Source organism: Scylla paramamosain, chromosome 23, assembly GCF_035594125.1.
Source record: "Scylla paramamosain isolate STU-SP2022 chromosome 23, ASM3559412v1, whole genome shotgun sequence".
Taxonomy (NCBI): domain Eukaryota; kingdom Metazoa; phylum Arthropoda; class Malacostraca; order Decapoda; family Portunidae; genus Scylla; species Scylla paramamosain.
Window position 1 is genome coordinate 11,155,486 of NC_087173.1, and position 17,500 is coordinate 11,172,985.

A 17,500-nucleotide genomic window follows, 5' to 3' on the forward strand; every position below is an offset into this window, starting at 1 on the left:
AATCCTATAAAAGTATTCAGACAGCTAAGTGCATAAATAAATGAATGAATGAATGCTTGATCCAATAAATAAATAAAATAGAATAAAGTAGATACATAGATGAATCATCACAAGAACGCTAACCTAAATTATTATAATGGTTATGATAATAATAATAATGATGAAATATAAAAAAAAAATACACAAATTCGCACCACGAAAATAATAATAATAATAATAATAATAATAATAATAATAATAATAATAATAATAATAATAATAATAAAGATAAGAAAAGAACAACAAAAAAAGAAAAAGAATAAGAAAAAAAAACAAAGAAAAAAGAAAAGAAAAAACGGGGATATTATAAACACAAATAATACAATATTCATCTATTTATCTATTTATTCATTCTTACTAACTGAAAGTACTTACCATTATCAGAGAGCTCGAGGAGGAGGAGGAGGAGGACGAGAAGGACGAGGAGGTGATGATGGTGGTGGTGGGCGGAACACGGCATGATGCACACACACACACACACACACACACACACACACACACACACACACACACACACTTCCTTCTTAGTAGGGTTTTCTCACTTTTTTTTTTTTTTTCTCTCTCTCTCCTTTTTCACCTTTGTTTTTGTTTTTGTTTTTTTTTCCCACACGAGTCCACTGTTTTGGTTTCTTGTTATTGAATGTATATATTTGTTTTATTTTTGTCTTCTGGATGTTTATCTATATACTCTTGTTTTTGTTTTATCTTTAGTGAGTGTAGTTTAGTCTCTCTCTCTCTCTCTCTCTCTCTCTCTCTCTCTCTCTCTCTCTCTCTCTCTCTCTCTCTCTCTCTCTCTTCTTCTTCTTCTTCTTCTTCTTCTTAAATCAATGTAACAAACTCTCAACAACACAATGATGATGATAATAATAATAATAATAATAATAATAATAATAATAATAATAATAACGATAAACACAGTCTAATAATTTCCTTGCAAACAATTTTCTTTCTTTTTTTCCCCTTTTTATTATGACACCTGGCGCTGCCGTCACCTGTAATAATAATTATCTCCTCGCTCTACTTTATTACTTCGCTTTCTATTTAATTATTGTTTCTTTTCCTTAGTTAGTTTGTTAAAATGCAGGGTTTTTTTTTTTTCTTAGTTTAGTTTCGTTCAGTTACTACAATTTCGAGTTTTTTTTTTTTTTTCATCTGTTTATGAACTTGATTATTATTATTATTTTTTTTTTTAATGTGTGTTTACAGGAGTCCATGGTGTTTATATTGTCTTACGCCACTTCTTCTGTTTTCATTCTTAAAATAACAAGTTTGCTAACTAACATCTCGAGCTTCCATTACTTAATTCAGTCGTCATCCAAGTCAGTGAGGCGATTAACACAGAAGCACTTGATGTTTTTATATTCATGCTTACCTCATCGATTTTTATTTTTATTTATTCTTTTTTTTTCAGTTTCTCAGTCTTAACAAATAACAACTCCAATTATCATCACCTCAGGCCTCCATCGCCCTTACTGATACACGTGCAAACTGAATTAAGCACGACAGAAGCACCTCATATTTATAATCAGTCTTACATAATCGATTTTTTTTTTTTTTATTTACTTGTTACTTTTTTTCATTTGTCAGGTTCATTGACCAACTCCTCAAGCTTCCATTATTTCAGGTCTCAGTAATACACGCGTCAAGTCATTGAGGCAATGTTTATATTTCGTCTTACGTCATCGGGTCTTCTTTATTTTATATTTTTCTGTTCTCAATCTTAAATAAAAACTGCAATTACCAACACCTCAAGCTTCCATTTCTTCTTCAGGTCCAACAATACTACACCCGTCAAGTCGGTGAGGCAATCAACACAAGAAGCACCAAGCGTTTGTGTTCAGTATCACACAGGATGCGGGGTGAGGAACACGAAAACTTTGCACCGCCGACCCAGACAATCCCCTCCCCGTGAGAGTCCAGGCAGCACTGAGGCTCAGTAGCTGAGAGGCACCGCCACCGAGTCAGAGATTCTCTCTCTCTCTCTCTCTCTCGAATTTAAGGAAAGTAATTAGGTATAGATATGTGCCAAATATATTTCTATTACTTATATTTTGTGTTATTTTATTTATTTATTTATTTTTTTTTTTTTACTTTTGTAGATATATTGATTCAAATGTATAGTTTTATACATGCTCCCTTTTTTTTAATATGTTATCAAGACTTCTATAGTCGTTTTACTTAAAGGATTATGAAATCCGTTCGTTCATCAGGGAACTACACTGGCCTTTTATTTTGGCCTTTCTTTTTATTTATTTATCTATTTTTTTTTTTAGAGCGGCATTTTTTTTTTTTTTATTTAGCTGGTCTCCTTCAATTAAAATGATAACGATGAGAATAATAAAAATATCGAAAAAATCAAATAAATAATAATAATAATAATGATAATTAATACACAAACTATTGTCGTGATGCTGTTCTAACATTTTTTTTTTCTAAATTACAATGAACTGCATGAAGACGAAACTGAAACTTGTAATAATAACTTTCAACAATCTCTCTCTCTCTCTCTCTCTCTCTCTCTCTCTCTCTCTTATCACCCCGCTGGTAGTGCCTGCTACACCCTGCTGGTAGTGCCTGCTGCACCCTGCTGGTAGTGCCTGCTGCACCCTGCTGGTAGTGCCTGCTGCACCCTGCTGGTAGTGTCTGCTGCACCCTGCTGGTAGTGCCTGCTGCACCCTGCTGGTAGTGCCTGCTGCACCCTGCTGGTAGTGCCTGCTGCACCCTGCTGGTAGTGTCTGCTGCACCCTGCTGGTAGTGTCTGCTGCACCCTGCTGGTAGTGCCTGCTGCACCCTGCTGGTAGTGCCTGCTGCACCCTGCTGGTAGTGTCTGCTGCACCCTGCTGGTAGTGCCTGCTGCACCCTGCTGGTAGTGCCTGCTGCACCCTGCTGGTAGTGCCTGCTGCACCCTGCTGGTAGTGTCTGCTGCACCCTGCTGGTAGTGTCTGCTGCACCCTGCTGGTAGTGTCTACTGCACCCTGCTGGTAGTGCCTGCTGCACCCTACTGGTAGTGTCTGCTGCACCCTGATGGTAATCCCTGCTGCACCCTGATGGTAATCCCTGCTGCACCCTGTTGGTAGTGCCTGCAGCACACTGCTGGTAGTGTCTGCTGCACCCTGATGGTAATCCCTGCTGCACCCTGCTGGTAGTGCCTGCAGCACCCTGCTGGTAGTGTCTGCTGCACCCTGATGGTAATCCCTGCTGCACCCTGCTGGTAGTGCCTGCAGCACCCTGCTGGTAGTGCCTGCAGCACCCTGCTGGTAGTGCCTGCAGCACCCTGCTAGTAGTGCCTGCAGCACCCTGCTGGTAGTGCCTGCTTCTCCCAGCTAATGGCTCCTGTTTCATCACCTTTGTTTTCCCAGTAGCGTTTCCATTCATCACCTTTGATCTTTACCAAATTAACCTTTACCTCAGTAACACCCACACACACTGCTTTCTAAATAAACATGATGCAATATATAACAAAATAAGACAGCAAAGTGAAAAAAAAATGTATGATCAAGCTTCATTCATGCATAAAACTAAATGAGAACTGTGTAGTGCCCTGATATTGTAAGATATAACAAAAAATAACACAGCAAGTTATAGCAAAAGGCATAATAAAGCTCAATTTATATATAAAACTTAAAACTGTGTAACGTTCTCACATTCAATAATATGGATACTAATAAATAACAATGCACTTAAAAACTGTACAATGTTCTAATATTCTGCAGTCGAGATAAATCAGTGAGTGAATAAATAAAATTTCATTAATAGCAAAATAAAGCACCATGACTGCAATGTAAATAATGAATAAACTAAAACATCCCATTTTAGTGATAAGTATGCCTGTAGTGATAAAGGGTTATTCATGTAAAAAGAAAAGGAAAACAAAAAACTTTTCTAACATTCTGTAATATAAATAAAATAACATTCACCTGTTCACTAACAACTTGCATCACGCCCCACAGTGCCAACGAGGAAAAAATTGAAATATAAAGGCAAAGTCTATTTCCTAACATTCTGTAAAATAAAATAAACTCATAACACTCATGTGTTGACCATTAACTTTCATCACATCTCACTGCCAACAAGGAAAAAAGAAGTTAAGAAAAAAATTAATTAAGAAAAAACTATTTCCTAATACTCTGCAGAAATAAATAAAAATCAACTACCAACTTTCATCACATCTACAGTGCCAATAAAAAAAAAGAATAAGGAAAAAAGTGGTTTCCTATAATTTTGCAAATAAAATCAAATAAAAACATTCATTTCTTGACTAGTAATTTGCATCACACCTCACAGTGCTAGCAGAATGCAGTGCTGCTATTTGTGCCGCCAGTAACTCAGGGAGAAAAATAATAAAGCTGTCTGGTGTACATCGAATTTATTCACTTGTTACTTAACGTTTATAGAATAAATGTACAGAGAAGAGAAGGTAGTAATTATGTACAGTGTTCAGCAGTAACAAAGTCGTACAAAGCAACTAATTAAAAGGCCCATGAAATTCCTCCTCTACATAAAATAATTCAAAGCTTAAATGAAAATGGCTGCAGGTTTGGATTGGTTTTGTTCCAAGCTGCCAAGATGTTCAGGCTGGGGTACAGTAACTATCTCACGTCTAAATAGCACGTAATCTTCCTCCTCCCGCTGAGACAAAGGTCGTACGTCGCACAATACAGCGCTCTCATGATTGCTTGTGACAGAGTTGTTGTCATTAGAGGTTCTCAACATGCACACTCCTACTGTCACCATGAGCAAAAGCATGCAAAAACACAGAGAAATACAGAAAAGCAAGAATGTCAAAGGAAAAATATATATATCACAAAAAATAATAAATAAAAACAAAAAAGTTGTCATGCAGGTTGTCCAAAATTCAGTCTGACTGAAAAAACATTAAACTATTGATAAGATTACGCCACGAAAACCAAAACGGAAAGAGACGACGCGCAGGATAGAGTGCGTTAATCAGCCATCAATGACAGGCAAGACCTTGACGAGGAGAGTGAGTGGTCGTGTTACATTCAGGAACGGTTTCACTAAAAGACAGGTGTGAACATCAATTTTAATGCATATATATGTATGTATATATTTATAGATATATATATATGTATGTATGTATGTATATAAGGGAAACCAAGTTCACTTCTGAGACACGGAGGCTAACCAAGGAAGAGTGTGTGGTGGTGACAGATGAGGGAGGTGCCCCGCCAACGTTCAGGGTGTGACGTCTCTCTAAGCTAGCAAGAGCAGAGGTCCACAACACCTGAAAACTGAAGTGAACTCAAAAGTCTGTGCCTGAAATCGCTTGGAGGATTGGTTGACGCATTCCTCTTGTGGGGGGGTAACAAGCGTTTCAGCTGGAACGATGCTGGTGACTACGACGACAACTAAACAAAATTGTGCCCTTTTTTTCAGACTTACCTCGTATCAGGTTCATTTAATTTTCTCAGGCTGATTTTTTATCTATTTATTTTTATTTATTTTTTTTTTTACTGTTAGGAATCCCAAGAGAGCCCACCAGTGGTCATGAGTTACCTGGGTTAGGTAGTGAGTTAGACCAACTTCCAGCTTGAACAAACATCAAAACAGTGACCTTGTTAAGGGTGCACAACCCACAAAAAATAAACAAATCTTCAATGACACGTTCAAGACTGACATGGAACTTTAGCTTTATTGAAAAAAAAAAATGCCAAAGACAGTTGGTAGTAGTGAACCGACGCTGATCATGAACAAGTACCTGTTTCATGTGTTACTCATCAACAATAAAACTCAACCAGCACAACTGACTCTCAAAACAATAAATAAGACATGGACTCGTATATTGACATCAACATTAGTGTGTATGAGACTATATCGTGACAAAAAATTGGTTAGTTACTTGAAATTTATATAGGTTTTTTTTTCCAGCCGTCAGCAAACATTACCTTTCAGGAACAGACAGCATTTTTCTCCTCATTGGCCAAGCAACAACTTGAAGTATTAGTGACCACAGCACGGCACACTCACAGTACACCATGCCCAAGTCACGGCTCACCACCAGTCACCACAAGCTATGGAATGTGGATACAACTCAGAATGAACTGGTAACTGATTGTGCCAAGCATGCGTCTGCTTCATGAAAGACAATGTTACCCGACACTGTTGATGTGCCCGGCCACCAGGGTCACTGCCTCTGACTTGTAGGTCCCTCCCGCACGCTGGCCAGAGTGGCTGCAGCCCTCCCCAGCTGACCTGTGTTGCAAAGTACTAGCACAGGAAGAGAAAGCATCGTCAGCTGTCCTGAGTGCCATTTTTAGGATGTCTCCGGCAGCTTCTATGGCCCCACCTTCACAAACTTGTTTAGAGTAAGTCATACATATCAAATAAATATAAATAACTGTAAAACAATAAGAAAAAAAAAGTCTGCACCAAAATGCACTTACACTCTATTTGGCTACACACTAGTGAGAGGAGCAGAGTCAAATGACAGCGGCATCTGATGACTAAAGCGGGACATGTTTGACACTTTCCTCGGCTGCCACTATGTATACAGTCACTTAGGCCTCAGATCTAGCATTGTAAAGAGTAAATGTAATGAATGTTTATGCATGTATAAGTATACAGGTGACTTTTATTCAAAGAAAAAGAATGTGCTACTATGCATATACAAATATGCACAATGCAGAAGGGTATATGCATGTATAAGTATACAGTTGAGTTTTAATTCAAAGAAAAAGAATGTGCTACTATGCATATACAAGTATGCACCACGATGCAGAATGGTATATGCATACTACACACACAAGCACACACATTATATGATAATAAATCTGAAACTAACCAGCCCCATGGACTATTCATTAACATATTATGCAACACAGCTAAGACCTTGTGGCAGCCATTTTCAGTTGTCAAATACAGTAGAGCCGGCCTCTCTAGTACTGCTTACTGAACTAGTGTGGTACTGTTCAAGGTTTGCATGACACTACCCTCTGGCAGTGCAGGCACAGGCATAGTCCAAGGCAGGGTGACTGTTTGCTACTGGTGGTGCTGTTCCTTCACTAGTTGGCCAAGCAAGGCAGCCTCATCGTAGCTCCAGCTTCTTTATAATAATTAACACAAGATAGTCAGTGATTGATTGATGCCAATGTGACAATCAAAACCACGTGGCTACATTAAATAGTACAAAAATACAAAAAATATACTAAAGCTCTGTAAAGTGTAGACTATATAAGGTAATCACAGCATGTTAGTTTATATAAAAAAGGCACCGTTTGTGCCTCGCTAATTTGACTTCAAAGATCTGCCATGAAATCTAGACGTGGGGAAGATATAGGTAGCAAAGAGTGACAAAATGAAGGAGTAAAGTTAAGACTGGTATTGTCTGGGATGAAAGGTGAACGTGGGAGCACTTGGCCCCGCCAGACACAACCGAGGTAACAGCCACCAACCGCCCGGCGCCCCCACCAGCAGGTGGTGGGGGAGGTTGGGGCAGAGTAGCACCAGACTGCCTGTACTGAACTAGCCTCTCCTGTCTCCCAGGGCTCGCGTCGCATGGTGTGCTGGGGGGCAGGCCCTGTGCACCCTGCTCGCTCTGCTTGCCCTCCTGCTCCCTGATGAGCCCAGCCCGGGGGTGGAGGCCTGGCCTGCCACCTGCTGCCTGCTCCACAGCACACGAAACAAGCATTGCTGTACTGCTGCCTACTTATTTCATCCTTGCCCTCCATTATAGTCTTCAAAACATAGCTGTTGTATAAGTAACTATAAGTGGCTACTTCAATATTTACAATGTTACAGTAATTTTATATCATCAAAGTTTTCCTCTGATCACCTGGGAATGAAGAATCACAAATACAAATGAGCTCATGTTAAACATTCACAGGTTTTGAAGAAACACCTCTACTCTTCTTTGGTGTAAAAACAACAGAGGATCAGCGACACATCACACCCGAACTGCTAGTGAGCAGCCTCGGCCTTGTGGTGAGTGCAAGATAAGGAGGCAACACAAGAAGCAGCTATACACAGGTGCTCTGAGCCCACCCTGGACGCCCCTTAGCTTCCCTGGCGCCCTAGTCATGCCCAAGTTACTGTCAAAAGGGTGGTACTCTCATTATATTTTGTGGTAATAATAAATTAAAGAAATAAATTACTTGGGTTTTCTCCTCCCAAAAACATGGTGCCACTTGCCTCTTACTGCACACTGCCCATGTTCCAGCTCCTTTAAGATCAAACAGCAGGGCAAAGAGGGTGACACCACCCCTGACAAGGTGCCCAGTGTGGCCACCACCACTACCACCACCATCACCACCACCAGAGCAGCCACGGGGCAGGGGATCACAGACAGCAGTGCAGGGGGGGTCAGGGAGCAGCAGTGGCATCATCATCAGTGTCTGTGGCGGCAGTGACAGCGTGCAGTGGGGAGGAAGGGGTGGGGTGGGAAGGGGAGACTGGCTGGCTGGCACACCCTCATGTTAGCGACACTCCCACACCTTGATGGTCTGGTCCACGCTGCCGGTGATGACGTACGGTGCAGTTCGGTGCATGTCTGGAAAAAAATACCCTCGTACAAAATACTGCCAAAAAATAAAACATGCCGAGACTCCTCCAATACCAAAAACCACCTTAAACAATGATAAACAAACCAAAACTTCAAAGGTATCCTACTAAAACACATCAACAAATAAACAAAAGCCAATACTCCTCTACATAGAATCTTACTAAAAACATCACAAATATGCCATACTAAAACACCATAGATAATGCAAACAAATCAAAACTTCTTTAAATCATACATTTCCACACACTTGCACAGCTACACTTACCTAAAGATGTAAGGAAATAAGAGTAACAAAACCCCCCTAAAATTCTTCTAAAAACATCACAAATAACTGCTACAATTCTACTGAAACACCATAAACAAAGCAACAAACCAAAATTCCTTTAATTCACACAATCCCATACACCTGCACAGCCACACTTACCTAAGGATGTACAGAAATGAGAGTGAGCATCCAGGGTCTTTTGGCAACGCTTGTTCTTAATGTCCCACACTCGGACTGTCTTGTCGTCAGAGGCTGAGAGGATGTACTTGCCGCCAGGGTGAACCACCAGGCCTCGTACCCAGTTGTCGTGACCCACCAGAGAAAAGAGGCACAGGCCCACACCCACATCCCAAACCTGCCATTCACACACACAGTACACACATTAGTAATACTTTCATGGTTCCCCATCCATGTACAGGTACCACATTAAGTCAATTAAATCATCACTTATCAACAAAGAAAAATATTCAGAATCCAAGATGACTGACTGAAAATTTTAAGAAACTTGATGTCCCCACCTTGAAAACCTGCCATTCACATACAGTACACACATCAGTAGTGGTTTCAAGGCTCATTGCACTCTTCACATACGAGTACCACGTTAAATTATCACATGTCTGCACTACTATATTCTATTCTATGCACAGTGAAATATTCAGAATCTAAGACTGCTGGCTGATAGATTTTAAAAACTTTATATCCACACCCTCCATACACAGGTACTACTTTAAATCATTGCATACCTGCACTCCTCTATACTAAGAACAGTGAAATATTCAGAATACAAGATTACTGACATTGATACATTTAAAATACTTGATGTCCCCACCTTGATAGTCTTGTCCCTGGAGCCGGACATCAAGAAGGGACCCTGGTAGGTTGGCTTTCGGTTATCTGTAGCAACAGCTTCATTCACGGCATTGCTGGCATTGCCCTCACACCAGGCAATGCACTCCACCACATGGTCGTGCTCTCGAAGTTCGGCCTGATGATGGAAGGAGTTTGCTTATCTAGTCACTACACACTGGCTCACAAATAAAGCAAATAACATAAACTATTTGTATACCCAACACAATGCATTAAACTGTATCCAAAACCAAAAAATTATATGTTACAATGTGCAGTGAAATAAACATTTCTAATTTCTCTGCTTGTCAAGAAAATAGGGAAGGATCGTCTACATAGAAACACAATAAACATTCACTCCACTTCCCCTGCCACACACACACACACACACACACACACGTCACCCCCCCCCAGGCTGTACCTTGCATTCCTTGGTAGCGGTGAGCCAGACTCGCACTGTTTGGTCGTTGGAGCACGAGGCGATGAGGGAGCCATCATTGCAGACTCGTACCATCCTCACCCACTCTCGGTGTCCAGTGAAGGTCTTCACACAGTATCTGCAGCATCAACACCATCAATATCACCACCACCATTAAACCCTTATATATTGTCTCCCAATATGCTGAGCCAACATCACCCACTACAACATATGTGATTAGCCAAAACATGGCTAAAGCACACACACACGCATTAATATACACACAGACACCCACATTCACACCATAATGCATTCCTTAGGCCTAAATCAAATCAAGCCACTGGTGGTTCATGACAGAAAGATAAACCAAGACACCAGACAAAACACTGTAAATATCCCACAGAAATGCTGCCTCCTGCTTACCCTGTAGCCACCTCCCACATTTTGATGGTTTTATCTCTGGAGCAGCTGAGGAGGTAGTCTCCCGAGGGCATGAAGGTGACTGAGGATACGTTGTGGTCGTGGCCATGCATGGTCTTGACACACTCATAGGAGGAGAAGTCCCACAGCTTGATAGACATGTCAGCGCTACATGACACTGCAAGGGAAGGCAATGCAACTGTTACTCCTCTACTACTCCCTTGCATGGCTCAGAAGATGAAAAATACATCACTGAGTAATGACAGGGGAAGAAGACCTTTGAAATGCTACTGATTGATGAAATTCCTCCTCATTAATCAAACTCAAATTTAATTAGTGATTATTAGTTACTGCCTCTTGTGAAGTTTGTATATAGTGTCAAGTGTCTCTCTCTCTCTCTCTCTCTCTCTCTCTCTCTCTCTCTCTCTCTCTCTCTCTCTCTCTCTCTCTGTCAGGAGATATTTCTAATCAAAGTCAAATTCAATTGCAGAGATGAATGGTTACCCTCTCTATTTAAAGTTTACATTTGATGACAAGGTTATAATTCCCTCTCCATCTCTTTCTCTCAAAGAAATTTTCAATCATAAGAATCTAACTCAATTCCCAAGACAAATGATTATTCACTTAGTTAAAAGTTTATATTTGGTACTCTCTCTCTTCCAAGCCAAGACCCACCTAAGAACTTCCCGCCATGGTCGAAGGCAATGTCCTGGATGCTGTCGGTGTGGCCCTTGAGGGTCTTCTCGTAGTCGCCTGTCTCATAGTCCCAGACCTTGATGGTTCCATCTTCGCTGGATGAAACCATCAAGGAATACATGGGGTGGATAATAACCTGCAGGGAAGAGAACCATCAGCTGTCTACCCTTCATGACTTCTCCCTGAGATACAATCCAATACAATAACAAATCAATCCCATGACAATCTCCATGTTTATCTCTATTAATTTCACAAGGCTCCAGTTCTCCCAGTCTACCGTCCTCTTCACTGTTGACTATCTAGCCATTAATGAGTCCTCCCGGAGACAATCCACTACAATGACAATCTCCATGTTTATCAACACATTTAATTTTCCTAGGCTCCAGTGCTCCCATTCTCCCATCCTCACTGTGCCTCACCCTGCTACATTCACTATCTACCCTCTGTCACTCCTGTGTGATCTGATACAGTGATAATCCAATATAATAACAACCATCATGTTTATCTATACATTTAATTCAATAAGGCTCCAATTCTCTCAGTCTCCTGTCCTCCTCAGTGTCTCATCCTAATATTTTATCTATGCTTCATGATCCCTCCCTAAGATCCAAAACAGTAACAATCTCCACATTTATCTATACATTTAAGTCTGCCAGGCTCCAGTTCTCCCAGTCTCCTGTCCCTCTCGCTGAGCCTCACCCTGGTGACGGGCGCTCTGTGGCCGGTGAGGCAGTACTTCTCTGGGGGCCGAGGAATCCATTCTGACGGTGATCGTTTGTCCCGAGTTGGAGCTCCTGCAATGTATTCTCTTTCGGCTTCATTCAGCTTCACCTCCAGCTCCATCACCTGAGAACGATGTCATAGGTGAGTATGTTAATTATTTATGAGTTACACACACACACACACACACACACACACACACACAACCTCAACCCAAATAATTAAGAAATTCAGAAATCTAGACCAAAATCATTCTTCAGGTTCAGAAATTGGACCTCAAACAATTCTTCAACTTCAAAATCTGACTTCAACCTAGAAATCTTCAGAAAAATTATTCTTCAACTAAGTAAATTTGGTCAAATTATTCTCCACCAACAGAAATGTGAAATCACAATCCAAAACCCATGTCCTGTCTCTTCCCAGCACCCACCACCATCGACACCATCCCTCCTCACCTTCTTCTGGAGCCTGATGACGGAGCACCATTTCTTTTCAAGGAGTCCAGCGTACTTTCTTTCAATTTCGCCAGGCATGTCTGCCTCTGCCTTGAAGGCTTCCAGAGCGTCCATGTAGCCATTGCTGCACAGATAGTCAGCTATGGCCTTATTACTGCAAAGAGAGAGAGGAAAGAACATGTAATAAGTCAGCTATAGCGTTATTACTACACATATAAACAGAAAAGGACCTGTAGTAATAAGTCTTGGATACCTGATAAGATGGTAACATAGCCACCTTCTTGCGCCTAAAAGATGAAACACTATACAGAAAAACTACAAGGCAGTCACCTAAGGCCTTGTTACCACAGAGCTTGAGAGGAAAACAAGTGTAGTGAAGTGGTTATGAGGGTTCATTGCTCAGAATTATTAGTGATGTGTAACACTGGGTTTATTATAAGGAATGAGGCAATGGACCAGAGTTCATAGCTCCAAATCAGAAGAGGTGTTAATTACTGGGTGCACAAAATAAATCATTCCTGGCCTGGCAGCCTCAGTGAAGCTGATTTGTTTCCTTGCTTCCTCAAGACACTCCATACTCATCAGCCACAGATACTTTTGATAATGAAATATCAATCATAATCTTATTTCTTGAAGATAACACCAAAGAAACTAACTGACATTTGCCTATGGCCTTGTTACTATGAAGATGCATTAATAAGCCATAATTAATAATTACTTCAGATAACAGATAACAAGATATTTCTTGGCGTGATAAAATAACTAGAACAAACAGAGATAGTCAGGTCTGCCCTTATCACTGATTTACAAAGTGTGACATCAATATTAAATAATATACACATGTCCATTTTATTCATGTAAATAACCCCTTCAATGCTTTGGTCTTCCTTTGTTAACATTATGAGCACTACAAAAAAAGTTTGTGTGACTACAGAAAGAAAAATAGAGGGTAGAGGGGTTAATTTTGTTTTCTAAGCAACAGCACTATTTAAGAGACTATAGCACAGAAGTGTCTAAAAAGTCATAGGTGGGCACAGAAAAATAACTGTTTAGCAGTGAAAGGGATAAACTACATACTCATTGACAGAAATGCAAACTTGTCACCACAGGAATCTGACTGACTAGAATTTTCAAACAGAGAGTTCTTCCACAAGAGCTACTGTACTTGTAGTGAGCCTCACAACACACTCAAACACTACTGTAACTTATTTTGACAACTTTTCACATGCTATACTGGAAGTTACTGAGGTTTTCCAGGGTGTTTTCATTCTAGGAATTGGTTAACAAGGATTCTGAATCATCAATAGGAAAAACACCCATAGAAACATGACTCAGTATCTCCAGCCTTTAAAAATAGTCCACATGAAAGAACAAGGGTAAGAATACAGTCCTCAATCTAGAAAAGAGAGAGGCAACTGCAATATGGCAGCAGTGAGGCATGGCAGGGAACAGATCCCATTAGAGAAGGAAGGGTGTTAATTGTCTTCAGTAATGACATTTCCATCCTGATAGTCCTCTGATAACAATTCTCACCACACACACACACACACACACACACACACAATGGTCCATGGACTCCTTATTACTTTACTATCAACTGATTGTCCGTATTACTTGGCTTCCTGTTTATTTCATGGCTAATATATATGTTGTGTGTGTGTGTGTGTGTGTGTGTGTGTGTGTGTGTGAAGAAGCTTTAAAAGTAGGTTAGACAAATTTATGGATGGGAATGATAGTGGAAATGGGTAAGTATGTTTCATAGATAGACTGCCACATGAAGGTCTGATGGCTTCTTACAGCTTCCCCTATTGTCTGTGTCTGTGTGTGTGTGTGTGTGTGTGTGTGTGTGTGTGTGTGTGTGTGTGTGTGTGTGTGTGTGTGTGTGTGTGTGTTTCACTAATCTAATCAAAGGAAAGGTTTAGTTTTTGCTTCTTATTAACAGTTCAACTTAACTTAAACAGTGCCACAACTGTTATGGCTTCCATAACAAGTTTACATAATTTTACACCATGTCTGTCTGTATTTACATTGCTCAATACACTCAAGTTACTCGTGACATTATTGCTAAAAGGAGAAACTAACAACAACAGGAAAAGAATGACAAAAATTGTCCTTTCAGCTACATCCTGAATAAATGTCATCTCCTCCTTTCCCAAGCCTAGATCTCTCCCCATCCGCCTCAGTATGCCAACTGTCACTTAGCAGTCAAAACAAATAGATAAGGGATGATAAATATTGCCTTTCATGAACTGTCCTTGGCCAGAGCTCCTCATACATTACTAAATAAATAAATATAATAAATAAATAGATAAATAAATGAATAAATAAAAATCTACAAAAGCATCTCATCACTTCAAGATTCCCACCAGCCAGGATCAGTTCATTCAGCAAGCCAGACATCCCTCCAACCCAAGCAAGAAAGGCACTCAAAGCTACTTATTCCTCCCCCCCATTAAGCCACTTATTCCTAAATTCCTTAAAATCAAAACACATTTATTAAGCCAGTTTATTTCTAAGCCCCTGCAACAAGCATGGAAAACAAACTATGCCACTTATTTGTCAACTCAAAAGCAAGAAAACACACAAACACATTAAGCCAGTTTATTCCTAAGTCCCTATCAACAAAACACACATTAAGCCAGCCATTCTTAAGCTTCCAAACACACAAGGGAAACACACTAAGCCAGGCATCTTGAAGCCATTAATAACCAGAGTAAACTCACTAATTCAGTCATTCTTAAGGCCATAAACACACTAAGCCAATCCTTCCAAAGCTCTCAAATAAGCAGGATAAACAAACTAACCCATTTCACCCATATAAACACACTAACCCAGGCATCCCCAAGCCCACACAAATCCACTAACCCAGACACCTTTAAGCTCCCAATATATACAATAAACACCCTCATTTAAGCCAGTCACATCAGTCCAAACAACAATTACGAGACACACACTTCCTATCATCAGTCGTCTTAAACCCACACACACTAAGCCAATCATTCTCAAGTTCCCAATATACATGATAAACACACCCTCATTTTGCCCAGTCCTCTGTCAGTCCAAACAACAAACTTCTCAAGACACTTACAGTTCCTCTCTTTGGCGCTGCGACAAACCCATTTTCATGTTCGTAGGTTTCACTGTGGGCACCAAACAACTCTTGGATAACACTTATTACACCTCCATACCTGCAGGAAAGGCAAGAACATGTAACTGTAAAATTGGACTTAAAAATAGAAGCTTAACATTACTGCCATGAATTGCTACACACTCTTTGTTGTGCAGATACACAAAGGGGGAAAGGTGGACAGAAAGGTCTTTGTGCACCATTCATATTGCTAATCCCATTGAAGAGTTAAGGAATCTGTACAAAAAAATGTCATTCATATTAAAAAATCATTCACCATTCATTTCATCTGTACAAAAATTGATAAAGAGAATCATTCATACCAAATTCACTATAACCTTAATATTAAGATAACTAAATCAGACAAATCACACAAACATATAAAGAAAAACAATAAAAAACAATCCAATACCACATGAACAATAAAAATAGAACAAGGAAAACAGTAAATAACATTCACCACAAAAAAAAATGGATGACAAAACAACCAGCACCACAACACTCATATCACCAAAGGTAACAATACAAAAAATAAATAAATAAATGAATAAATATATAAAAAATTATATATATATATATATATATATATATATATATATATATATATATATATATATATATATATATATATATATATATATATATATATATATATATAATGAAGAAAACAACAAAAAACAGCCAGTACTAGAACATAAAAAAGATTATGAAACTACCCAAAAAATAATAACAATAATAAAGAAAACAAAAATAATGGCTACAACACAACCAAATCTCAAAAATAAAAAAAATAAATGAAAATCCCAAAATAACAGTGAAATAATATAATATAATATATATATATATATATATATATATATATATATATATATATATATATATATATATATATATATATATATATATATATATATATATATATATATATATATATACACACAAAAGAAGAAAAAGTAAAAGAAAACCTGATGCATGACTAACGCCAGTCAGACACATGCACCCGAGCCACTCCCCATGAGGCACTCCCAGGTACAGCAAGGCAAGGTACTGGGAGGCTGACTGGCTGGCTAGTAGGTGGGTGGGAAGGAAAGAGGGAATGAGGGGTGGCAAGGGAAGGGAAGGGGTGGGGATGATGATGTCACCACATTAGCATATTTGTGTTGCACCAGGTGACTTGCACAAACCCTTCAGAGCCAGGTAGGTACTGCACACTGTGGCTGGCCGAGACAGTGAGGCTGTTCCTTTCATTGCCACTGCCTCATCAGAAAGACGCGCGTGCACACACACACACACACACACACACACTCAAATATATGTAAATATCACCATTGTCATCCTTTTGTTCAACGTCCCTGTCTTCTCTTAAAGGGTTGGGCACGTACATACAAACATGAACATACCAGGATATTATGCAAGAAAAGAAGAGTTCAAGGCAAGATGTAATAAAAATCTGCTAATATCATCTCCATCCCATCCCACACCACAACACACACACACAGCAAAATATTAAGTAAGAAGAGTTTTAAAGGAAAGATATGAGAACATCAAGATGTTACCTTGTAATGACACACACACACACACACACACACACACACACACACACACACACACACACACACACACACACACACACACAAAATTTTAAAGGAAAGCTGTGTAATACCCAGACTCTGCCATCTTTGCATTACCTAACAATGACACACACACACACATACACACAGTAAGAGTTTTAAAGGAGTGCTGTGAGAACAACCAGACTCTGCCAGCTCCACCTTACCCACAATGACACATACACAGTAAGAGATTATGTAAGAAATGTTTTAAAGAAAGATGCAAGAAACTTTAGCTTTCTAAGAGAGGGCAATAAAAGGAAATTGTGCCTTCAAACCATCCCACACGGACACACACATACATACAAACACACAGCTGATTATAGACAGAGCAACTGAGTGAAATACTTTAGGGAAAGAAGTCATGTGTGCAAAAATAATACAAA

General features: G+C 39.6%; 2 protein-coding genes across 3 annotated transcripts in view; both read right to left on the bottom strand.

Moving 5' to 3' along the window:
* LOC135112168 (uncharacterized) overlaps nucleotides 1–625 on the bottom strand; it is a 42,886-nt gene extending 42,261 nt beyond the window's left edge. Inside the window, exon 1 of the mRNA XM_064026254.1 lies at nucleotides 415–625. Coding sequence (XP_063882324.1) covers nucleotides 415–499 — 85 coding nt within the window. The 5' untranslated portion in view covers nucleotides 500–625. The remainder of the gene's footprint in view (nucleotides 1–414) is intronic.
* A 3,765-nt stretch (nucleotides 626–4,390) lies between these two features.
* Nucleotides 4,391–17,500, bottom strand: part of LOC135112167 (lissencephaly-1 homolog) — a 22,700-nt gene continuing 9,590 nt past the window's right edge. For both annotated transcript variants that reach the window (XM_064026251.1, XM_064026253.1), the window contains 9 exons: nucleotides 15,466–15,565; nucleotides 12,378–12,531; nucleotides 11,902–12,048; nucleotides 11,182–11,338; nucleotides 10,510–10,684; nucleotides 10,090–10,225; nucleotides 9,652–9,807; nucleotides 8,982–9,177; nucleotides 4,391–8,545 (listed from right to left, as the gene is read on the bottom strand). In XM_064026251.1, coding sequence (XP_063882321.1) covers nucleotides 8,472–8,545; nucleotides 8,982–9,177; nucleotides 9,652–9,807; nucleotides 10,090–10,225; nucleotides 10,510–10,684; nucleotides 11,182–11,338; nucleotides 11,902–12,048; nucleotides 12,378–12,531; nucleotides 15,466–15,503 — 1,233 coding nt within the window. In that variant the 5' untranslated portion in view covers nucleotides 15,504–15,565 and the 3' untranslated portion in view covers nucleotides 4,391–8,471. The remainder of the gene's footprint in view (nucleotides 8,546–8,981; nucleotides 9,178–9,651; nucleotides 9,808–10,089; nucleotides 10,226–10,509; nucleotides 10,685–11,181; nucleotides 11,339–11,901; nucleotides 12,049–12,377; nucleotides 12,532–15,465; nucleotides 15,566–17,500) is intronic.